This window comes from Acartia tonsa, chromosome 14 (assembly GCF_053477335.1).
Source record: "Acartia tonsa isolate MP-2025a chromosome 14, ASM5347733v1, whole genome shotgun sequence".
Lineage (NCBI taxonomy): Eukaryota > Metazoa > Arthropoda > Copepoda > Calanoida > Acartiidae > Acartia > Acartia tonsa.
The window spans coordinates 19,017,153-19,043,010 of NC_137273.1; the positions used below are offsets into that span (position 1 = coordinate 19,017,153).

General features: G+C 33.0%; 1 protein-coding gene and 1 long non-coding RNA gene across 2 annotated transcripts; one reads left to right on the plus strand and one right to left on the minus strand.

Annotated features, from left to right (window-relative positions):
* Nucleotides 1-2,070: 2,070 nt before the first annotated feature.
* LOC145306107 (uncharacterized) lies at nucleotides 2,071-5,775 on the minus strand. Its single transcript, XM_080148059.1, has 4 exons — nucleotides 5,716-5,775; nucleotides 4,060-4,178; nucleotides 3,270-3,380; nucleotides 2,071-2,807 (listed from the first exon to the last, which is right to left on the minus strand). Exons 1-4 carry the CDS (start codon nucleotides 5,737-5,739, stop codon nucleotides 2,666-2,668), a joined length of 396 nt encoding a protein of 131 aa, XP_080004185.1. The 5' UTR covers nucleotides 5,740-5,775; the 3' UTR covers nucleotides 2,071-2,665.
* Nucleotides 5,776-18,759: 12,984 nt separating this feature from the next.
* Nucleotides 18,760-25,459, plus strand: LOC145305825 (uncharacterized). The gene is made up of 7 exons (XR_013874717.1): nucleotides 18,760-18,871; nucleotides 19,412-19,505; nucleotides 20,164-20,197; nucleotides 21,322-21,435; nucleotides 22,254-22,345; nucleotides 23,171-23,219; nucleotides 23,895-25,459. It is a non-coding gene; the product is annotated as an uncharacterized LOC145305825 (long non-coding RNA).
* Nucleotides 25,460-25,858: the final 399 nt, after the last annotated feature.

Below are 25,858 nucleotides of genomic sequence, written 5' to 3' on the forward strand. Positions count from 1 at the left end.
ATAATAAATTCCAAAAAATGTAAGTATGTCCTTAATTATTATGCTGTATTTAAGCAGTTTTTTAAAACAAATTTAATTACAATTTTTTTGACGTTTATACATTTATATTATGATTATTCAGATCTGACACTCTAAAAGTGTTAATGCTCGTTTGTCCTACCGTTTCAAAGCTTCGCCTTAATTTAAGTTGTCATCCTTGTATTACCAATAATTTACTAGTTTTATTATATTTTTTATAATTTGTATTAGCTGTAGTAAATAAAGATTATTTAATCATTATAATTACTATTTTTTTTTTGTTGATAATTTTCTATCATAAAATGCGATATATGTTTTTTTTCAGTATGAATCAGATTTAAGTTGAAATTAATCAGATTAGAAGATATTTATGGAATATTTTTTTTTAAGCGAAGCTTTTCTATAATTAGGGTCGCTCCGTCCGTACGTCCGTCCGTCCGTCACGGATAGCTTTTTTCGTTAATTTATAGAATTGTAGAATTGTCCTATCGATTTCAAATTTTGCATGGTGATTTCTTTAGTAGTTAGGTACAATTTAGAAAGCGTAGCAACTCTATAATCATTACCAAAATGTCCGTACGTCCATTTTAAACATGTTGATTTTTTAACATTTTGAAATAGCTTTTTTCGTTAATTTAGGCATGTTAGAATTGTCCTATCGATTTCAAATTTTGCATGGTGATTCCTGTAATAGTTAGGTACTAGTTAGAAAGCGTAGCAACTCTATAATCATTACCAGAATGTCCGTACGTCCATTTTAAACATGTTGATTTTTTTTACATTTTTAACAACAAATTTGTATGTGACCTAATTTTCCGATTGGTCTGATTTTTGGTATACTGATTCCTGGGACAACAAAGTACAATATTATAAGCAACTCTATAATCAAGTCCTAAAAATGTAATTATGTCCATAATCATTATTCTGTATCAAGCAGTTTTTCAACAAATTTACTTACAATTTTGCCTTGACTCTTATACATTCGCATTCTGATTATTCAGTTTTGACATTATGCAAGTGTTAATGTCAGTTTGTCCTACCGTTTCAGAGCTTCTCTTTTATGGATGTTGTCATCCTTGTTTCTTCTAAAGTTTACTTAATGTTTTTGTTACAATAACCATCAACGTTCACTTCTACAGGGTGTTTTTAATCAACTTACCATTAACTGAGAATAGTTATTTATCGCATTGTATTATAAACAGCTTATCGCGGATATAAAAATGTACAATTATGAGAATAAAATCAGTTTTTTTGCAGTGGCGTGCGAAGCACCTTGTCTAGGGAGGGGGCATGATCCAAAAATCTTTCAAAAATATAGGTACTTTGGAAAAACCGGTTTTTAAGGCATGATTTGTTGAAAATCGCTAAGTATTTTTTTTCTTATACAAATTGCCCAAAACCCATTAAAGAAATTAAGATATAGATTATTAATTTCTGTCAATGGCAAGTGGGTTATATTAAGCAATACTTTTGTTCCATTAAAAAAAATACCCTGTAGTTATTTCTTGCAACGTATTATAAATAGCTTTCCGCGGATATAAATTGCACAAGTATAAGAATAAAACCAGTTATTTTAGCCCTGAGATGCCGAAAGCACAGGTTAAAAAAACTGGTTTTAATCTTATGTTATATTTGTAGAAAACTGGATATAGTTCGATGCTAGACATAGTTTTTTCGTATGGATGGGAACCGGTTCTAATCCACCAAATATTCATCTGTTTCCAATGAACATGAGAAAACTTTTTCTTTTGGTCAGGAAAGGTGAATTAAAGAGAAGCTTTTTAAAAAATGTATATACTACAACATAATTTTTCATGTACATTTATAGTACAACTATAGTTAAAAAGAGTATTCAGAATCAGCCTATACCAATAACAAAATTAATTCGGAAAAAATAACGAAACCTGTTCGTGTTTTTCAGCTGTTGTTGGGGGGCAACACATAGTAAAATTGACGACCTCTCCATTTGCTCCCCAAAGTTTATTTGAGATTTATAAGAAATTAAAAAAAAATAATATTTTTCAATAAATTTCTTAAAGTACATTAAAACTATTTTTTTTTGTACACTTTAGAATAGATATATTTCATTAAATTCATAATAGTATAAAATAAGTATACAATGATATTAAAGTCTATATTTTTTTTATAAAAGTATTGCATGTACCAATAAAAAGTAGTATTCGGAATAAAAATAAAATAAAATAAAAATAATTTTGTTTAAATTCATTCAAACTCTTTTTGCTTACTTTAGAATAAATACATAAATACAATAAAACAACTCTATTAAAGTTTATTATCTTATAATATTTATGTGATTTTTTACTAAATAAATAAGATATAGTATACTAGTGGCTACGCCCATAGAGGCCTCAAGGGGCACGTAAAATGTTTTCTTTTTAATCTACGTAAAAATCAGCTGTTTACCAAAAAGTATTTTTTTGCCGCTAGATGGGATTAGTGATGTTTTTTTTTATTTTAGCTATTTACCAAAAATATCTGCTAGGAGGGTGGAGGTACCCTCAACCCAAAATTGTTATAAACTTTCCCAGGACCCATGAGAGGCTACCCTATACAGGAGAACCATATCGGTCCAATAGTTAGCGAGATCCTTTGGTACTAACCAATACACATACATCCTTTTACTTTATTATCCATATACTAAATAGGAGGAGGATTCATCAAACCATTCATAATCATCCATTCTTTCTCTAACGTAGTTTTTGTGCTCTGTGGTCATTATACACCATGTTTCCCCATCTTCTTCATAACAACATTGTCCACAATTTAAACTAAAATAATAAAACTTTAGACAATAAATATTTATATAACAAATATGGCGTTCTTTTCCAGTGATAATATTTTTTACACTCTCCCTCTCTCTCCTCAAGTACATCCATTGCACTGCATGGCGAAAACTCATCCACTGTAAATTTGCTGGATGTGTAATTTGCAGTCCCCCTTGGGTCTACTTGTGGCAGTCTTTGAGCAGTTAGATCGGTGTATTCCTTGCAGACTTACTTTAGGGTTGATTTGGTATTTTTTGTAAATAATAAAAGATGTACTCTCCTGGTAGAGCAAAATTATCTGAAGGGCTATGCCTCGAGCTGTGGTGCTTTGAAGAGGTGATAAAATTCATAATTCAATATTGTTATTAGATTAATCAAAAACAAAATTTACCCAAAATTGTAGGATTTACCATGAAAATTGTGAACAATTGTTTTTTCTTTACGCCATATATATGCTTAACTTACCTGTGTTCTGGCCTCTCAGAATTATAACAGTAGGAATCCTCTCCTTCGTAATAGGAATAGGATGTGCAGCAATGTTTGTAAAAAAAACCCTCAGTACATTCATTGCCATTTCTAAATATAGAAAATCATTGTATTAAAGTATTGGGATTTCTGTCTGTCTGTAGCAAAGGATCTTGCTAACAGATGGCTCTCCTTATACAAACTTCTTATAGGTACAAAGGTTTATAATTATTTAGTGGGAGGGACTTTCACTTCACCCACCCATGATAAATTGTCCCTTAAAAAACATATTTCTCTTTACTTGTTCCTATAGGCCTCTTGTGGCATAGCTGATAGTCACTTATCTATCCATCCAGAGGCATGCAGAAGAACATCCACCATCAGTCAATTTACCACTCAAAAAATGCTTTTATGACTTTTAAGAATGTTTATTATGTAGAAGGTGAAATTTATATTTATGGGTGTAGATACATCCCCCCCTGACACTAAAAAACACCCCTCTAATGATCTATAATGCACCTTCTAAGTCTCACAATCCCCTACAACCCCCTTTGATTATGCTTTGAAGGGGGTGTCAAAAATCATAAAGGTTGTGTCAAAATTTTCAAATGTGCTACGCCTTGGCAAAACCATGTGCACACCACTTTATCCATCTACATATTTTCCTATCTATCTGTCTATCTAGCATATTATTGGAATCAAAATGAATTGATTTTGACGAAAAATCTACACTCACGAAATTTCTATCCTTACAAATCTTCTACCCATGACCTTATCTATCTATACATACTCGTCTCTCTTGACAATGCTATGAGCATGATCTGCAGAACTAACAGGAGATGCAGGAGTGTTAGGAGATGAACCTGCAACCACAAGGCTTGCTGTCAGTCCAAGACAAACAAACAAAACCTAAAATTAATTGGAAATCCTTGTATAAAAGTAATATGATATCAGCCTGTGTGTCTGTCAATTGTGTCCAGAGATGGGCTCTTATATCTTTTGGGGTCATTTTCATTCAATCAATAAATGACATTTAGATACCAAATGTGTGAATGCCATGAGAATACTTGTTTACAAACATTCAACTTGTTAAATGCTTAAACTAAGAAACGACGACATTCAACAATTTATAAATCAATAATAATAATAATAATAAATAATCATTATAAATGATGTATGGGCCCCTCTACCTTCCTATCGACACTTCTGGTAGCTTGTAATGTGTCTCCCTTGCTTTTTGTATTATCATTATTATTAATTCATAAATTATTGAATGTCGCCATTTCTCTAATTAAGCGTAAATGCTGCGAATTTTCATAATAATGATTGATTGAACGAAGACGACAAGTCAAAGATTGATTGAACAATTTTCTTAAGAACCTACCTCAGGTAACATTTATAACTATTTTTACAAGAATGAAAACATCCAAAAGTGTTTTTTTTGGTATTATACATATATCAAACGTCTATTACTGTATTACATACTGATGGGATCGAGTGGAAATTTAAATCTTTGAGTAGATGCGTGATAATACGAACCTCTCCAAAAAGTTTAGACGTTATCCTAAATAAGTTTTTTCTTTCATATAAAAATTAGATGTCTTCTGGAGTATTATCAATGAATAAACAGACCTGGTGAATTATGTATTATCTATAAAACAAAAGTATAATGTCTGTGTGTTTGTCTGTCTGCAGATAAGATTTCTGCAACCACTGGACTGTTTATTTGGTGGTTCTCAAGGAATATAAATAATTGCCCTGAGATGGGTTTTTGAAAGATGCTGCGTTTTTCCGACAATTTTTTAGACATTGATTGATTGAACGAAGACGATGGGATTTCAACACAGAGTATACAACATAAGAATTCAAAATTTTAAAATTATTATTATAGCTATTTGTATAATGTCTAATACAACTTAAATCCATTTTCGCTGCATATTTATTAATGCATCTTTTTAGAGCTGGGTTAGACATTATACAAATGGCTAAAATAATAATTTAAAATTTTGAATTCTCAAGTTGAATACTCTGTTAAAATCGTACGGGGCATTGATCTTCAAGATGAAGTAAGGTTTTTAACAGAGTATACAACTTGAGAATTCAAAATTTTAAATTATTATTTTAGCCATTTGTATAATGTCTAACACAGCTCTAAAAAGATGGATTAATAAATATGCAGCGAAAATGGATTTAATTTGTATTAGACATTATACAAATGGCAAAAATAGTAATTTTAAAATTTTGAATTCTTATGTTGTATACTCTGTGTTGAAATTCCATCGTCTTCGTTCAATCAATCAATGTCTAAAAAATTGTCGAAAAAACGCGGCATTTTTTTGAAACTCCCTCTATAATTTTGGTGGTTGGGACAACCCCTAACCCCCCCTCCCCCCCCCAAAAAAATTGCGTAAAATTTGTAGATTTAGAAAAATAAAAAAAATATTACCATAATTTTCAGAAAAGCTTCCATGTTGAAATCTTTACAGAAACTGATTTCTAATTTTGAAAGTTTAGCTTTATATCCCTGCATACTCACACACACAAACACACACACACACACACACACACATACTCCTATGCTTCTATGGCATTGACGTCACTTATCCTTATATCAAATAGTTTTTACTAGTGAATCTACTCTATGATTAGTTTAGGGGGAAACGTGATTTTCTCGGCTCTATTTTAAGATATTTTAAATAAGTTCACATTCTACATATTTTAACCAGTTTTCATTAAGATGTGTCCATTAATTGGGGTGCTAGATCAATTTTTATCGCTTTTGGTATTTCTTGATTTTCTCGACTCCTATTCAAGATAGAAGGCTGAAATTTTAAGGGATTAGATAAGGTCATATTTTACATATTTCTATCAAGTTTCATTGAGATGTGTTAATTCTTAGATTTTTTAATTTTTGCGATTTTCTCATCTCCTATTCTAGATAGACACTTCAAATTTTCAGGGAGTGAATAAGTTCACATTCTAGATATTTCTACTAAGTTTCATTAACATGTGCATATTACTCGGGGTGCTAGAACGATCTCTATTCTTTAACGTTAATATAAATTTTATAAAAGTTATTGAATTTATTTTATTAAATGTACCCATATTTCCGTTCGTCCGCTTGTAACGTATTGCTCTTATCGTAAATTTGGGCTTGTTAGAATTTTTAGAAATTGCATTGCCAGAAAGTCTGTAAGTCAAATTTGAAAATATTGATCTAATTTGAAATGAACTTTTATATAATATTATTATCCAATTAACCATTAACAATCGGTCCCCTTGCCGCACCTTAATCAGTCGGGGGGGGGGGGGGGCCGGGGGGGGGGGGGGAGCGTTAAACGCCCCCCCCCCCCTCTATTATCTCAGTTCCTATTAGAGCTAGAGGGCTAAAAAATTTTGTGCAAGTCTCCTGTTTGATAATAAATTTAAGTAAGTCAAAGTCAATTTTCGCTTCTTTCACCCTTTTATTTAACAACCTTTGTTTTTAGGTCCTTTTTTACTTAAAACTTTCAAACGGCTGTAATTTTCTTATTTTTGAAGCTAGAAGAAACATTTTTTGGCAGAAATGTTCATATTTATGTAAATTTTATATTAGAAATATCAAAATATAAATTTCAGCGGCCGCAGCTGTACTTGGCAGCTACCAGCAGCCGCAGTTGGCGGTCGGCGGGGAAACGGCGGCGTATCAGGACCTGCAGGATCCTGGAACCTGAAATTGACTTGAACACCTGTATTTAATATTAGGATGTACTACTAGAGGATATTATAGTATTTTGGTAAGATAAAATGCTTTGTTTAAGTCAAAAAAAATATTTTTTGCTCTTTACCTGAATGACCCTACCAGGTTTGCTGGCATCCTGTGCCCGCCAGGATGGAGATATTCAAAAAATTCCAACTCTCAGTTACGTGTCATACCCGCAGTTTGGGCTCTTTATCTTTTACACACAGAAAATGAGATAGAAAAAACCTTAGGGGGAGGGGGGGGGGGCGTTCAACGCCCCCCCCCCTCTCCCACCGACCGTTAAGGGTTAATCTGGTTTTTGGAATAATGATTTCTAAGACTATTACACACTCTGTTGTGTGCAAAGCATATCTAAAATCGAGTTTTAAAATGAGGGTATGTCCGTATTTCAATAATTTTAGGATACTTTGACAAGACTTTGAGGGATCTAAAGGGATAAGACAATGGCCGATAAATTGATGTACGCCCCCAGTTATGATAAACAAAATTGCCACTTCTATAGATTAGAAGTTGAAACATTTGGACACTTGAACCAATAAAGCAAGATTTAAAATAGTCTCCAAAATTGTTAAGCAAACAATGAGAGAGAATGTTATTATAAAACTTTGGAGACTAGAGTAATAAAATCCTCTACCTCCCAGATATTTAGTTTCAGTTATCAGCATACCAAGTTTGAAATTTATAGGGTAGTTTAAATAAACCAAGCAGCAAAATTATTCAAACAAGGATTACAACATCCATAAAAGCAAAGCTTTAAAATCAGGAACACAGGAATTAGCAGGGAGATAGGTGACATTGGACTGTAAATTACACTGGTACCCAAAGTTTATAATCACGTTATCTTATTCTAACATCCATTGTGTTATCCCTTAAAATCCCTGAAAATTAGAAAGTATCCTCATTTCAAAATTTTTGGTGATTCCCCTTTTTTTAAAGTCATTCTTATCTCTAAAATAAATTTCTCATGTCAGTTTTTTAGAAGCACAGCTTATCTGTTGCTTAAGGGTGTGGAAAAAAATGCGGCCCATTTTATAGTTAAAATTGCTTGGCTTGTGTTAATAGTAGAAAAATGTTATAATGACCTAAATCTTTTGCACGACCTTTGTCTATAGGTTCTAATTGCATGGTAATAAGTTGCACCAGTTTATAGGCCAAAGCATTCCCCCTAATGTAACTATTAGTGTCACATGCTGGACATAGCAACAGTTGGTTCTATTCTTAACATCTCTAGCAAATGCGGTCTGGTCTTGTCTCGATCCCAATACTATTAGGCTAAAATATATCTCTAAATGTTTTTTGGGTGAATTACCATTTTTACGGTCACTTTCTTGGGGCTGAGCAAAATCTTTTTGGCGGTTTAGATCGAAGATAAATTTCTTAGGTCATTTATTTCAGAGATCTAAAGGGATAAGACAATGGCCGCTAAAGTGATGTACTGAATGAACCAACCAATCAAAATTTAAGTCCCCGAAGTTGTTAAGCCAAAGAATATATAAGAAAACGATATTATCCATCTTTTGAGACTAGTATAATATATTGTTCTATGTCTCCTCCTTTCCTGCATTTATTTAGCTTAGTAGTGCAGCTACTCTTTAGCCAGCATAGCCACCCGTCTTTACAATACTGACAACCTACTATTTTATATCATATAGTATCGAAAATCTATAAAGAAAAATATTTTTGCTTCAAAAGGAAGATTCACAAGGGGCTTAAAAATAAAGAAATAATTAACATTTAATATATTATTACTTGGATGTTACACTAAAATTTTGATGTCCTCTGATAAATTGATGCTAGCAGTTTGGCTAAAATGACAACCCCCCCCCCCCCCTTCACTCCCTTTCATCCCATCCCCTCTCCTCATACTGGATGAACAAACTGACCAATAAATAAGGTCCATATTGACGACAAATTTTCCATGTCAATATATTTACGTATATTCTATATCCATTAAATTATCTGTATAGCTTGCTAGCCTTTGATTTTCTTGACAACTGAGCTGGATCTTTAAATTTTAGTACCGATTTACATTAAGGGTTTCGTGATTTTTAAATTTATAGACATACATTTCTGTTTTCAGATAATGCTTTATAACTCACCATAGGCGTTATTACTTCTAAAATTTTTGTGTTCTTCGCTACTTATGGATGCTATCTTTCTTGTTTTTTTTTCTGCTATTAAAATATAGAAGGTCTAAGATAAATGACCTTTTAAGAGCAGTAATTAATTAGACACAACAAAGAACTGTCATTTTTTGGGCGAATTGTAACGGACAAACTTATATGAAGAATGGTTTTAGGCCAATTGTAATCATAATTTTGTAATATTTATCGTGTTGTTCAGGGGCGTCCAAGCTTTTTTATTTGTGGGGGGTAAAATTTTTGTTTCACCCCGGGGGTAAAATTTGCTTGGGGGGGGGGGGGTAATTACCCCCCGTGAAATATGTTGGCAGGGGTAATCACCCCTTTACCCCCACTTTGGACGTCTATGGTGTTGTTGATTCTTTTCCCAAAAAATAGAATCTATTATTATCTTATTTAACCCATCCTTATTCTGTAAAATTCAGTATTGTGTATAAATAAACTTGTATATAAAACCTCTGTGTTAAATAAAAAGTAACAGGATGTCTATCTGTGTTTATTGAAGGATCTTGCTAACCGTTGATTCTATATGATTATCATTTACAGTGTAGCTTTTCATAGGTTCTGGAAGGTTTATAGGGAGGGAGGGGACATTGGGCTAGTTCTCAAAGTTTTATGATAATATTTTCTTATTCGTTGGCTCAACAACTTTGGGGACTTTTATGGAATTTTGATTGGTTGGTTCATTAAGTTGAGTGTACAAACTTTAAACCCAAAATTGTAGTCTAAAAAAGGGGTATTTTTATGTACTATCAGTGTGGATGTACATCAATTTATTGGTCATTGTTTCATCCCTGTCTTGTAGGGCACAGAAACGACATCCTCCTTGAAATAAATTAAAATTATGAAGGAGGGTTAGTTTGTTTGTTTATTACTTTAAGTTAGGTTAGATTAGGTTATCTTGGTTAATGGGTGTCCCAACAGGGTTAGATCCTCATGCAGTGGTTGGGCAAAGAAAAAAAAACTACACACCACCATAGTTTTTAAATTCATTTAAAAAAATTGGGAAGGGAAGGACGTCCAGGGGGTGGCAGAGGTGTTTACGGCCCTCATTTTTTTTAGATTAAAAACATTTCATTCCCCCCTTTTGAACACCCTATATATCCCCAAAGAATAATAAAATGGATGTCCTAGTAGGTTGGGGTGGGATTAACCGTGATCAACAGGCACTTTGTGTGAAAATGTAATTTCTAATATATGTATTTAGCCATTGGGTTAAAAATCTCGATTTGGCTACAAGGGTCACACAAAGCTAAAACGGCCAATTTTGTGTTATAATCAAAGTTTCTAAACCACAGTGACCCGCGAAACCATGCGTTTTTTTTCAGTCTCAACCCCACCGTGCAGTGGCCTGAAAATTCAAGATCTATACATAGAACAATACAACGTGTACGCACTTGGTTTTTTTAATGCAAAGGTTATCTATAAATAGGATCTGTCCGTCCGTAGCGGATAATTCTTTTCGTTAATTTATACATGTTAGAATTGTCCTTATTGATTTCAAACTTTGTATGAAGATTCATATTAAAGTTACGATTTAGAAAGAGTAGCAACTCTTTAATTGTTACCAGAATGTCCGTATGTCCATTTAAACATGCTAATTTTAACTTAAATCCTAAAATAAAAGTTCTGCTTAATAAGTTCTGAAACTCTACAAGAGCTTCGCTTTTATGGATGTTTTCATCCTTGTTTTGTACAAAATGTGTTTGGACGTTTAGATTGAAATTAGAGAGATGAAATGCAATAAGGATGAAACACAATGTTTAGAAGTCTGAACGAAAATTCCATAAATGTCTCTACAAAAATACGTAAATAATGCAGAATACTTGCTAAAGATGGACATACTGACTTTTTGAAAATAACTATAGAGTTACTATGTTTTCTATATTGAAGCATCATGCCAAGTTTAAAAAAGATAGGACAATTATAACATAAATAAATTACCATCTAATTACCCACCTTTCGAGCAGACGGACCGACCCTAATTGTAGAAAAGCTTCGCTTTTGATATAAATATTTTTTTTAAGCCACAGCAAAAACTAAGAAGGCTTTAGAGATTTGAGTAAATGCTTTCTAAAGAACATGGGCCGGGGGTTTCTTCAGGGATCTAAGGGTATAAAACAATGGCCGAAAAATTGATGTACATCCACAATGATGATACACAAAAATTACCCCTTACAATTAGTAGTTGAAACATAAGACACTCAGTTTGACGAACCAACCAATCAAAATTTAATAAAGTGGTTAAGCCAACAAATAAATAAAGTTTATTTTGAAACTTTGGGGACTAATGTAATAAACATACCAATGTCCCCTTCCTCCCTGGTATTTTCTTCCATTCCACCTCCAAAATTTAGAATTAGTTGCCCCACTGTAATTTTATTTTTCTAGAAAGCATCTCATTATTTATAATCGCAATAAGACAATGGCTAATAAATTGATATACTCCCAAATGATAATAAACAAAATTTTCCGCTCTAAAGATGTAAAAAATTTGTTAAAAAGTTTGGACACTGCTAGATCGGAACCAATGTAAATTCATAAAGTTTTTGAGGCAACGAATGTGATAACGCTGTGGTTTTAATACTTCGAGTACCAGAAAAATTTACAGTGCAATGTCTTTCCAAGTTCATTGAATTTTATCATTGATCTTGGCAACCTAGAAGTTTTATAGTAGTCCCATAGAAGCGCAGCTTTAATCCTTATACTAAAGTAACGGGATGTCTGTGTGTTTGTACCAAAGGATCTCGCTAACCACTGAACCGATCGGGTTCTCCTTAACAGGTCCTGGGAAGGTTTATAACTATTTTGGGGAAGGGTACCACCACCCTCCAAAGAGAAATAACAATAAATCTAAATTTTTTTTTCGAATAGAGTCTCCTACGTAACATTGCAAGGTATTGTATTATTAATTTAAAAAAAACAAACATTTAAAGTGCCACTAGAGACCTCTAGGGGCGTATCCGCTAGTACTATATCTGGTAGCGCACAAATAATAAAAAATAACTAAGAAGTATCAAAGACTTTTTCACTCAGTGAATTTATCACGGGGCAAATTAGTTTAAATTGTTTAAACTAGAGGTCTCAAGGAGTTTCTACTAAAATAATTTTTACGGCTATAAATCAGGAAGGGGGGGGGGACATTGGGCTGTTCTTTACACTAGTCCCCAAAGTTTTATAAAAACGTTTTCTTAAGCTGAAGAACATTGGGGACTTTTATTGAATTTTGATTTGTTGGTTCATTAAGTTGAGTGTCCGGTCGTTTCAACCACTAAATAAAATCTTAAGAAAGGGTAATTTTGTGAATCATCATTGAGAATATACATTATTTTTTCGGCCATTGTCTTATCCCTTTAGATCCCTTGATATATCTGGAAGGGTTAGATAACTGCTAGATAAAAAGTCTAGGTTCAAGCCAAGCATTTCTAAAAATTAGATGATGATCGAACCCAGCTTCTACCAATAACGAAATTAATTCGGGAAAAAATCACGAAACCTATACATGTTTTTCAGCTGTCGTTGGGGGGCAACACATCGTAAAATTGACGACCTCTCCATTTGCCCCCCCAAATATTATTTTATATTTATTTTGCTTGTTGGTTATACCTATTCCTGGATCGAACCAGCAGTCCACGAGATTTTAATTGTCACACATAGAAACACTTTTTACTCTTTGATAAAAGACCAGTCTAAGGGAGGGGGCGGGGTAAGTTTAGGACAACAGTCTAAAACCACACCAAGTCATTGTCAAAGCTTCCCTTAAAAATACAATCCATTTGACTAGCAATTTCCAAGATTTAAAGCTTCAAACAAAAACGTGCTACATTATATTTTAGACTTTGTTTTTGATAGTGATTGATTTGCCTTAGGCAGAGGCGTATTTTAAGGACGGAGATCTCTGTTGCCCATAGAGAAGCTTCGCTACTAAAAGCTGGCCTAAGAAATTTATGTTAGAGATGGGAGTGACCGTAAAAAGGGGGATTCACTAAAATTTTATACTATATAAATGGATATAGGATATACTTGGATATATTGACAAGGGAAATTCTGTCGCCAATTTAGCTTCCAAATATGGTTCATATTTATTGGTCAGTTCATATATCCAGTAGGATAGGAGGGGATGGGGTGGATGGGGGTTTCGTTATATCAGCTAGCTGTGAGTTTCACTGTATTAAAGTACATGAAAATCTGGTGCAACATCCAAGCAATAATATATCGTTTATTATAAAGATGCTTTCTAATCCGCCCTGGACATTTGAAGATCAATGTTTTTAAAAAGTTTTTTTTAAAGGGAATCTTTTCTATGATTTTGCTCGGTCCGTCCGTTCGTCCTTAACACACTTGGTTCATTTCGTTAATTTATGCAAGTTAGAATATTCCTATCGTTTTTAAACTTTGTATGATGATTCTTGAATCAGTTAGGCACGCGACGCAGCAGCTCTACAATCGTTACTACAGAAAGTCTGTTGGTACATTTTTGTCTTGATAATTTTTATCTTTTTGAAAGCAAATATATTAAAATGAAGCAACTCTATCAAGTATTATCAAGTATTAACATTTAAGTGTTTTACATTGAGCTCAGACTTTTTAATTTAAAAGCTTCACTCTAATGAATGTTGTCATCCTTGTTTAAATTTAAAGCAAAACATTACGTTAGACCATTTCACGTATATATCTATAGGAGGGGGGGGGGGGTTAAAATCTTATCAACTAAAAATTACATGCCATATAAAACAACATTTGATTTTTACCAAAAAAATACTTACTACTTTATATTTTAGTGGTTGCTCCTCTTGCCTCTAGGAAAATATTAGATTCAATAATAAATAAGAGTTTATAAGGAATAATTTTTAATGTTTTTAGTTCTGACGCGATGTTGTGCTTATTCGAATATATCACCTTCCTGTCAAACAGTAAATGTGCCTGCCACGTTTTAGACAATGGACGATTTTTTAAATTTTTTTTACTACTAGACATTTTTAGTAGTAACAAGGATGACAACATCCATAAAGGCGAAGCTCTGAAATGAAAGGACAAACGAACATTAACACTTGAAGAGTGTCAAAACTGAAAAAGTAAGTAAATTTGTTGCAAAACTGCTTTAATACATGATACTGTTTAAGGACATACTTACATTTTTAGGACTTGATTATAGAGATGCTTTGTTTATAACATTGTACCTTGTTGTTATAGGAATCAGTATTTAAAAAATCAGACGAATCGGATAATTCTAGCATACAAAACTGTGTTGTCAAAAAAGTAAAAAATCAGCATGTGGGCGTACGGACTTTCTGGTAACGATTATAAAGTTGCTGCGCTTTCTAAATCGTTTTTAACTGTTATAGGAATCATCATGAAAATTATAAAGTTGCTGCTCTTTCCAAACCGTACTTAACTGTTATAGGAATCATCATGCAAAGATTGAAATCGATAAGAAAACTAGAACCTACCTAAATTAACGAAAAGAGCTAACCGTTATGGACGTTCTGACGTGTGGACGGACGGAACGACCCTAATTATAGAAAAGCTTTGCTTTAAAAAATATCATTTACAGTTCATTGTCCTCTCCCTCTCTGGACAAATCAAAAATTTTTTTGGGGTATAGTCCCTTTCGTAACATCGCACCTTATGGGGCGATTCTTCGTATTTTTCACAGTAGCTTTTCTCCTATTTCTAGCCCCTGCGGGGCCAATTACCTAACACTGTGGGGAAATCACCTAACCAAATATAACCTAACCTAACCTAACATAACCTATACAAAGCCATTTTAAAAATACGACGAATCACCCCTTATGGGGCGATGTTACGAAAGGGACTATTCCCAAAATTTTTAATGTTTAAGGTTTAAGAATAAGTAAATTATATGCCTGTGGGTTTAGCTTGTCATACTAGAGACGTTAAAAATACATGTGAGATGCATTGGTCTTTAAAATGATGACAATCTGTAATAGGACTAATTTAAGAAGGCAGTAAACCATTTCTAAAGATAGTCTTGTAACTGCGGCCGCTAAGGCAGCGGCTTGTAATAAAAAAGAACTGCAGCTTATTTTATTGTGCGCTTTATACTGCAACTTGCTGTGTTTATTGACATTCTATTAATAATTATATTTTACTGGTTACTTTATCTTTTATTTTGATTAAGATTGCTTAAACCATTAAGCATTTACTTTATAACTTACTTTGTCCCTCAGTCGATTATAACGCTATGTAAGAAATATTATTTTTTCGGCTGTAATTAAAAATGGGAATCTCAATTATTTTGGATAGATGTCACAAACTCTACAACTTACTTTGACCAATTCCATCAGTCTTTCCATTTAGAGTAAAAATACCATGTTTTACCGATTTTTTGAGACAACCTGAGGAATATGTATAAAAAGTCCTTGTTCTCTGTTTATAAATACATAACATTTATTTCAGTTATTTTTAAAATATATCTAAAAGCAGAAACATGTTATTTGTAACAATATGCTAAAAAGCACAAAATGCTAAAAAAAGTTACCACATGAGCCAGTGTTAAAAGAGATAATAATTAACACCTGAGCTGGATCTTTAAATCATTTCAATGGTGCGCCAAATCGAGGTGAGCCAAATTTCCACCAATGAGAGCACAGCATTTTACGAAATACCGCGCTGTGATTGGCTGAAATTCGGCGCACCCCGATTAGGCGCACCTTTGAAATGATTTAAAGAACCAGCTCTGAATTAAATTTGATGTATTTTTTTAAAAAATAGTACAAGGACATATAATTGCTATTTTTGAAAGAATGAAAGAAATTTGTGGATGCTATACCGATTTAAGGCTTATAAGTTCAATGCTTCGCTACACCTCTATGTTGTCATCCTTGTTTGTAAACTTATCAATCAGTAAGTTAAGATGATGATATTAAAAATATACTTATCATTGTGTTCACTTATTTAGGGTGTTTTTATTTTTTTTATGTAAAAATGGCATCGCCCCAATTGGGTTGGGGTACCAAAAATCCCCCAATATTAATCCTATTTCTTATTTAAGCTATTGTTCAAAAGAATAGTTAGGGGGGGGGGGAGATTCAATTCGCAAATTAGCTTAAAACCTGGTTAAAGAACAAACACTAAGATTAAAAAAAAAGATTGTGGACTGATCGGTCAAGACACGTCTAAAAGATCTTATATGACACACATAAATTTAGTCAATGCTTTAACTTTAAAATAAAAAAAGATATTAAAAAAACCATTGCTAATCTACTCTATAATTCTTTTGTTAAGTAATTTATTAAAATTTTTCAAACTTTGCATGGTGATTCCTCTAGTAGTAGGATTTAGAAAGCGTGGCAACTCTAAAATCATTACCAGAATGTCATTGTCCGTACGTTAACTTTAAACATGTTGATTTTCAACTTTTTTAACAGCAAATTTTTAGGTCATTAAATGATTCGCTTGATGTGATATTTGGCATACTGATTCCTAGGATATTAAAGTACAACGTTTTAAGCGGAGCATCTCTATAATCAATTCCTAAAAATGTAAGTATGTCATTGAACATTATTCTATATTTAGGCAATTTTCAACATATTTACTTGAAATTTAGTTACGGCTTTATAAATTTACTAGCGGCTTTGCCCCTAGCCTCTAGGGGCTTTGCCCCATGAGGTAGTTTTAAAAAAATAAAAAATAAAAAAAATTTCTCTCCCCATACTCACCCCCCCAAACGTTTTTTTTATTTAAGGGAGGGGGATTTCATTTTTTGGGGGGTTGGGGGTGTCTCACCCCCCAAGAAAATAGCTTAAAACCACCACAGGACCAATAGGTATATACCCTTAAGAGTAGAATACGATAGGTTACCGAGATCTTAAGCTTCAGACGGACGGACGGACAGACAGACATCAAGCTATTTTGTATTATTGATATTCTGATTATTCAGTTCTTGCACTCTACAAGTGTTAATGTTCGTTTGTCCTAACATTTCAGAGCTTTGCTTTTATGGATGTTGTCATCCTTGCTTTTATAAAAGCTTGGCAACCATTGGACCAAATTGTCCGCGTTAAATGATATTTTAAAACCACCCTAGCTGCTATAAAATGATATTTTATTGATAACTTTAGATGATATAAAAGGTGTGAAAGCTGTAAGTTTCTTTAATAGTTTCCTCTGCTTTCTAATATCAACATTTAGTTAAGGTAATTTTTTTTTCATATAGGAAAAACAAATCAACAAAAATCTATTTTTTTGTGTTTTACAAAGGATGCAGAATATGCGTGGTTATTATAACTGGGTAAAAACTGTCGTCAATTTAGCTTGCTAACATGTAACTCGTTTATATGTCAGTTCGTTCATCAAGTAGGAGGGGAGGAGTGGGATAGAAAATGGGGTAGGGAGAATCGATATTTTAGCCCGCTGCAAGTTTTACATTATGAACAAGCAATTCTGGTGTAACATCCAATTAAGGATATAGCAATTTATTTACACATTGTTTGCCTTTAAAACTTTGAGTACATTTATTAAATAATTTTCTATAATTATTGAAAGCGAAGCTTTTCTATAATTAGGGTCGGTCCGTCCGTCAGTCCGTCCGTAACGGATGGCTTTTTTCGTTAATTTAGGCATGCTAGAATTGTCCTTCCGATTTCAAACTTTGCATGATGGTTCCTGTAGTAGTTAGGTACGATTTAGAAAGCGTAGCAACTCTATAATCGTTACCAGAATGTCCGTACGTCCATTTTAAATATGTTGATTTTTTTACTTTTTTAATAACAATTTTATATGTGATAAAATCATCCGATTGATCTGATTTTTGGATTACTGATTCCTATTACAATAACGTACAATATTATGAGCGGAGAATCTCTATAATCAAGTATTAAAATGCCAGTAAGTCCCTAAACATAATTCTGTATTTAAGAAGTTTTACAACAAATTTACGTATGCAAACCTTATATTTTCATATTTTGTATATTCAGTTCTAACACTCAACAAAAGTTAATGTTCGTCTGTCATATCGTTTCAGAGCTTCGCTTTTATGGATGTTGTCATCCTTGATGTGCTTTATTGATTGTGTTATACAAACCAACTAACTACTCCACCAATTACATACAATTTTTTTCCATTGTCGTATCCCTTAAGATCAATGGTATAGCCAAATCTAAAATGGCAGACGAAGGTTTTCGTTTATATCTAGCTAGACATATCTATTTAATGTTCAGATGAATCCAGCCTGCTTATTGATCCTGGCGGGCTTTATAACTCTGGCCAATTCACAGGATTGCCAGAAAATAATTTACAGCATGGCCTCGAAGCTGATTACATTCCGCTGGATTATAGGCCAACGTGTATCGTATTATAGACAAGTTTCCACGAAAAACGGATAAGAGAAAGAGAGACAGAAGAGAGAGAGAGAGAGAGAGAGAGAGAGAGAGAGAGAGAGAGAGAGAGAGAGAGAGAGAGAGAGAGAGAGAGAGGTGGAGAAAGAGATAAAAAAGAAGATATTGTATATTAGCAAAACGAAATTATGTATTCAGCTAACAGACGAAGCAAATTATAAAGTAGCTTAAGCTTCGCTCATAAAAATATAATCACTAGATCAGAGCTGTACTAACGTACATCCAATTATTTTCATGGCAAAAATTAAAAGATTGGCGGCTTGACAGTTTTACAAGCTTCTCTAGCTGGTGCCGGGGGCTTAGCGGCTGCTGTGGCCGGTGGAGCCGCTCTGGGTGGCATTGCCGCAGCTGCTACCAATGGTAAGCTATACTGAACAGGAAAAATATAAAATTTAAGGTTTCGTAATTTTCAACCATTCTCTTCCTTCATTTTTTTATGGCAACTGAACATTTGCTTGATTCACTTTGTCCATTTGTCATTTGTCCGTCCGTAACGGTTAGCTCTTTTCTTTAATTTGAACTGGTTTCAATTTTCCTATCGATTTCTAACTTACATGATGATTCATAGAACAGTTAGGTACGGCTTAAAAAGCACAGCAACTCTATTATCGTTACCAAAAAGTCCGTATGTCCATTTAAAACATGCTATTACAACAATGTACAATATTATAAGCGAAGCATCTCTATAATCAAGTCCTATAAAAGTAAGTTTGTCCTTAAACAGTATCATGTACTTAATAATTTTTGCAACAGATTAACTCACAACTTTGTTTACTATCATGCATTAATATTCTGCTTATTCAGTTCTGACACTCTACAAGTGTTAATGTTTGTTTGTCCTTCCATTTCAGAGCTTCGCTTTTATGGATGTTGCCACCATACGTTTTTACTTGTTTTCAGCTGTGTTTCGTAGAGGAGGAGGGGGAGGGGGTAGAAATTCTAGAGGAAGTAGGAGCTACTACAGAGGAGGATATAGCAACAGACGTAGTTACAGGTAATTCCAGGGATCTAAAGGGATAAGACATTAGCCGAAAAATTTATCTACATTCCCAATGTTGACAATGACATACAAAATTACCCCTTCTGTAGTTTACATTTATGTGATTGAAACAGTCAACTTAATGAACCAACCAATCAAAACTCAAAATAGTCCACAAAGGTTTTAAACCAATGAATAAGAAAACTTTGGGTACCAGTGTAATAAACAGCACAATGTCCACTTCTTCACAGGGTAATTCATTTAATTAAATAAGTCCCTAAACTCTGCAATTATAGCTAAAAGACTATATAATAATTGGTTCTTTCTCTGAAAATGCCTATCAAGCACTGAAAACCCCCCCGCCCCCCCCCCCGCTACATTTAAAATAAATGAAAATAAGTGGAGGGTAGATTGTTTCCCCTATGCCACACTGCTTTGGGGGCCCTAACCATACGGGGCCTATGACTGCAGTGTCCTAAAACTGAGGGGCTATCAGTACCGAAAATAACCTGACAAAACCTGTCCTTATTTTCATTTCTCTAAAAAATAACCTATGTCTGAAGGTCTTTTTTAACTCAGAGAGTAATATAAGCCTTCGTTCCGTTCATTTAAAGCGTTAAAATGTCTGGCCTCTTTTATGTATGTCGTCTTACTTGATAAATTTTTTTTACAGAGGAAAACGAGATGTGGAAATATTATCACTCGAGGTAAAATATTCTCTTTTATCTTTTTCCTTCCATGGTTGATGAAACAAAAAAAAATTTAAGCGAAGCTTTTCTATAATTAGGGTCGGTCGGTCCGTTCGTCCTGAACGGATTGCTTTTTTCGTTAATTTAGGCATGTTAGAATTGTTCAATCGATTTCAAACTTTGCATGGTTATTCCTTTAGTAGTTAGGTGTGCGCTAAAAAGCGTAGCTACTCTACAATGAATGTCCGTTCATTTTAAACATGGTAATTTTGAACTTTTGTAACAACTTTTTATGTGAGATAATTATTATCCGATTGATCAAATTTTTTGGAATACTGATTCCTATGGCAACAAAGTGCAATGTTTTAATCGAAGCCTCTCTATAATCGAGTCCTAAAAAAGTAAGTATGTCCTAAAAACATTTTTTATATTTTAGCAATTTTTCAAAAAATTTACTCACAATTTTGTTTCGTCTTTTATACATTTCTATTCTTCTTATTCAGTTCTGACACTATACAAGTGTTTATGTTTGTTTGTCTTATCGTTTTATAGCTTCGCTTTTGGATGTTGTCCTCCTTGTTATTATATAAAGCAATATATATCGACACATAACAAACCCTATAAATTTGATTTAATGTGACACAAAGCCCCTCAAATAGAAAAACTTCACTCTAAGTGAAATTTGTCAATGTAAAAAATATTATTGTTCTAAAGGTATCACTGTTTTAAGATCACAAGCACAGAAACAACTTCTTTTAAAAAATATCTAAAGAACGTGTCCTAACTTTTGTGATTTAAAAAAATAGTTAGTCGGTGCTCTTAGTAAGTATAGTAGATGTAAAATGATCCATAGAATTTAGATATGCAATCGTTTTTTTGTAGGCCTCTTATTTATGATGCAATTTAATTTTTAAAAAAAGTTGGTTTTACTAAAGTACTAAAACCCAACAAAAATAGAAAAATTGCCATTATGAACAAAAATAGTAAGATCTTCAATTTGACACCTTACTTTTTAAATTCTGTTGAGTAATTATTGAAAAAATCTATTTTGTTGAACCCCGTTGATTAAAAACTTTAAACTTTGTGAGCTCGTCACGAATGGGTTAAAACAAAATCACAAAAGTTAGGACACGTTCTTTTAGGATCTGGCTGAAATGGATGAATTTGATTGTGGGGCACAATACCTGTGTGAATTGACCGCCATCCAGGCCAGCAACAAAGACATCCAAGATCCTTTGGTTCTAGCTCTTCAACAGGTAAAAATGGCGCGCAGCGTGCATTATTTTCATACTCATCTTAACTTATGTCAGGATGTGGGTCTCTATCCTATTTAGTGAAGCTTTTTAAAGGTTCAGGAAAGATTTATAACTTTTTAAAGAAAGGGAACCTCCACCATTTCAAGAGAAATCGCCCCTAGAAAGAATTAGGATGAAACAATTTAAGCGGAAGTGGGTAAAGCTAAAATAATTTTTCATTTTTGGAACGTTATTTGGCTCTTTACAGTTTTACACACTTTCAACGCATGAATAAGGTATAGCCTACAAGCGAACTAAATCTAAATGTGTTGCCCCCCATGACAGTTGAAAATCAGAGGTTTCGTGATTTTATCTCCAAATCAATTTAGCACTTCTTCACAAGGGTATGCTTACTAAATGATAAAACATTCTCAAATTTTCTGGTAGTTTTTTACCCAAGCTCCGTTGCTGTGGTACTTATAACCAACAACAATTTTTTTTTTTTTTTTAAATCGCGAAAATTATCGTGATTGTTAACAAATATATAATGGTGCAAAGCTTATTAGTAAAAGTCGACCTTTTTATCTGTCCCGCAAACATCATTTCAGATTCATTTTGCTTGTTTGCTATACCTTCTCCTGAAAGATCCGGATCATGGAAATAAAATGAAGTAGCGGGTTTCATCTTATTTTCACAGTAGCTTTTTTCTAGATTAGGTTAGGTTAGGTAAATGTTAATAATTTCCCCACAGAGTTAGGAAATAGATGAAAAGCTACTGTGAAAAAAATGATGAACCCATCTACTTTGTTCTCTTTCCATGATCCAATTTTCCTTTTTAGAACAAGATGACAGTGTCACCACAAGCTGCAGGGTTTAAGGATGCAGTCAATTTTGGTCTAGCTACCAAGGACAAATATCAATGTGGCGACAGGTAAAATACCAAAGCTGCTCTGTAACTTACTTTATTTTAGAATTAAAAAGGAAGACGCTACCCTATAAAAGAGAACCATATTGGTTAAGCAGTTACCAAGATCTTTTGGTACAGACAAACTGACAGACAGAGATCCTTTTACTATATCATAAGGACTAGTTGCTTTACCCCTAGCCTCTAGAGAGGGCAAAAGAGTTTAAGAAAATAGCTAAAACCTTTTCCCAGGACATAAATCAAGCTTCACTGGAAAGTGTATTATTTTGTACTCTCCCAGATCTTAAGGAACATAAAAATTCTTAATTCTTTTTAGAATGACTAGCGGCTATGCCCTCTAGAGGCCTATAGTGCCACTTTAAATGGTTTTTTTTTTAATTATACATACATGTCTACGTTGTGTTCAAGACTCTATGTGAAATGTTTATGTTTCTTTTAAGTCTCTACGTAAAAAAAACTTAGATTTTTTTGTGATTTCTCTTGGGAGGTTGGTGATACCCTCCTTCAATATAGTTATTAACCTTCCTGAGACCTATGAGAAGATACCCTGTTAAGGAGAACCAGATCGGTTCAGCGGTTAGCGAGTTCTTTTGGTTCAGACAAATAGAAACATCCTGTTACTTTATCATTAGGATTAATAGTTATTTATCGCATGGTATACCGAAGGCATGGGTTAATAAAACTGGTTTTAATACTATTATTGTACATTTATATTCGTAGAAAACTGGAAATAATACAAAACAATACATTTTTCTCAGTATGGCTTAGAACCGGTTCTAATCCAGGGGAAGTTAATCGGTTCCAAAGCCATACTGTAAAAATTTGTCCCAGGTATAAAGAATGCAAGACAGGCAAACAAACAATGGTGGAGATAATCCAGGTACCACCAACATTTTTCAGGGCAGCATGGGATGGAGGGGTTGTGGGGATAGGGTTTCACACCTTTCTGTTAAAAATGAGTGCCATAGGCAGAGCTCAGTAGCCACAAATTTGAACCCGTTTGGGTGCTTCAATTACGTCAGGTTTAGACTTCCAGCTTATTTTTAAAATGGTTAAAGGTTGATTTCCCTGAGGTTTAAAAGTGGCTGACGCGCGGCGGCCAAGCCCTGACCCTAGGACAACCTCTCTTTATTCCCTAAGATTTATATTGTCCATTGACATTCTTTAAAATATATATATTTTAAAATAAAAAACTTTGATTAGAGCCTGTCTGACAAACAGAACAACACACCCCAAGTATAGAAAAGATTCTCTTTAGCTATTTTACTTACCTTTCATAGTAGCAAAGCTACTCTATAATTTATTTTGTCCATCCGTCTGTCTGTAAGGCCAAGGGTATCGGCTCATATAAAGATAAAGCAAAATTTTGATAAAAATACCTATGACCTATGCTTATCCAATCTATACATTGTTTTGTTCACATGTCCATCTCTCTGTCAATATGTCTGCATAACTTAAATTTTCAGTACATTTAAGTGATTTTTCTTTATATTTTGCTAAATGTATTTTACATATCTGTGCTTTGCTTATGGATGTTTTCATTCTTGTTTTATAGTTTTTAGCTGGCATTGAGAACAAGCCAACAGTTACCAATGAAGCCTAAAGGCATTCATCCGTGATGAAAAACAATGTCTTCTTCAGCACCTGTCCACGGAAACATAAAAAACCCAGTTTTTTTATTGTATAGTATTATAATAGAAATAGAAGAGTAGAAGAATATTCTGAAACCTTTTTTCGTCAAATCTAAGAGAGAACATTCCTAGCAGACAAAAGTATTGTTTACTTTCGACTCAAGCTGATGTGGATTCTTAAAAAATGATAGACTCGCTATTCGATAGTGAGGCAAAATTATTTTTGTGAAAAATCATCCAAAAGCACATTAAAAATCTACAAAAATTAAACAAAATCATATGTTAATAACCCTCTTAAGATTTTATTTCATTTTTGTAAATTTTTTTATTCGATTTTGGAGGATTTTTCACAAAAATAATTTTGCCTCACCAGCGAGTTGCCAGCCTAACTTTTTTTAAAGAATCCAACTTTGTTTCAAGCTTTCAAATTGTAAACGAAATTTTTGGGCAATTAATTCTGATTCCGCAAAGCTTTCTACTAAGAAAATATACTGTTAACAGCTGACTTTTATGTATGTATGAAATGAAAAAAAAAAATGCCTTCGTAGGAAAATGTGTACATAATTTCAACCAATGAGATCCAATGTAAATTCCGATGCGATTCTCCTATTGGCTCAATCAGACATTCCCTCTCTTTCTTAGCTAGTACCTTTATTAGTATTATAAACAGCTTAACGCGGATATAAAAATGTACAATTATAAGATGAAAACAAGTTTTTTTGTCAAGGGCATGGCCTAAAAAACAAGTTTTAAATGATTAAATCTTATGTTTGTATATCTTAAAATTCGTAGAAAACTGGATATAATATGATGCTATAAATAAGTTTTCAGTATGGCTGAGAACCGGTTTGAATCCATTGGTTATTAATTGGTTTCGAAGTGATACTGGAAATAATATACCTTTACATTCAGGGTATAGAATTTCAATAATATAATACATTTTTGGGCATTTATTTTAAAACCATTTATTGTATAAATATGCACTAACTCTATTATAAATAAATATTCATCAATTTCAAATGTATTTTTATGTAACTGTAAAGCTAGAAATATTTATCAATTATAGTATTATTATTCATTAAAATGTATTTAAAAGTACATTTACCTTGTACATATCGGATAGCTCTTAACATTAATTTAGGAATAGTATAATTAATCTATAGATTTCAAACTTTGCATGATAATACCTGTAACAATTAGGTACAATAAAGAAAGCGTAACAACTCTATATCGGAAAATCCGTATCCATTAAAACATGCTGATTTTACAACTTTATTGACAACAATTTATAATTATTCTATTCATCTGATATTTAGAATGAATAATGAATGATGAGAAATATAGAAAATAATCTTTCAAGAATTAAAATATTTACAATTAAATGAACAAAATGAAACAATAGTTATTTATTGCATTACATTATAGACAGCTTTCCATGGATATTATAACAAATAATCATAAGATTAAAACCAGTTTTATCAACCTGGGCATTCAACCCATTGCATTGGGTCAAACAAAACTGGTATTAATTTTAATTTCATATTATTTTTTATTTTAATATACGTGTAAAATCTTTAAATCACAACCACTTTTCAAATTTTCAGTAAAAATATTAAGAAAAAAAAAAATAATAATACGTTAAAACTTCAAACATTTAAAAATTCATGGTTTATTAGCAGCACTGGTAGTGGCAGAGGTTACGACTACGGCCACGGCAATAGCTACACATTTAAAGATCTAGCACAGTTTTAAAGCCATATTTAGGCCGACTCAAGATGCAAAATTTTTTGGCGCGCTATTTTAACCCATTCTATATATAAATATAAGACTATTGATACCTTTAAAAGTGTTCTCAGACTATTTTTTCAGCAATATGTCAAATTCGAAT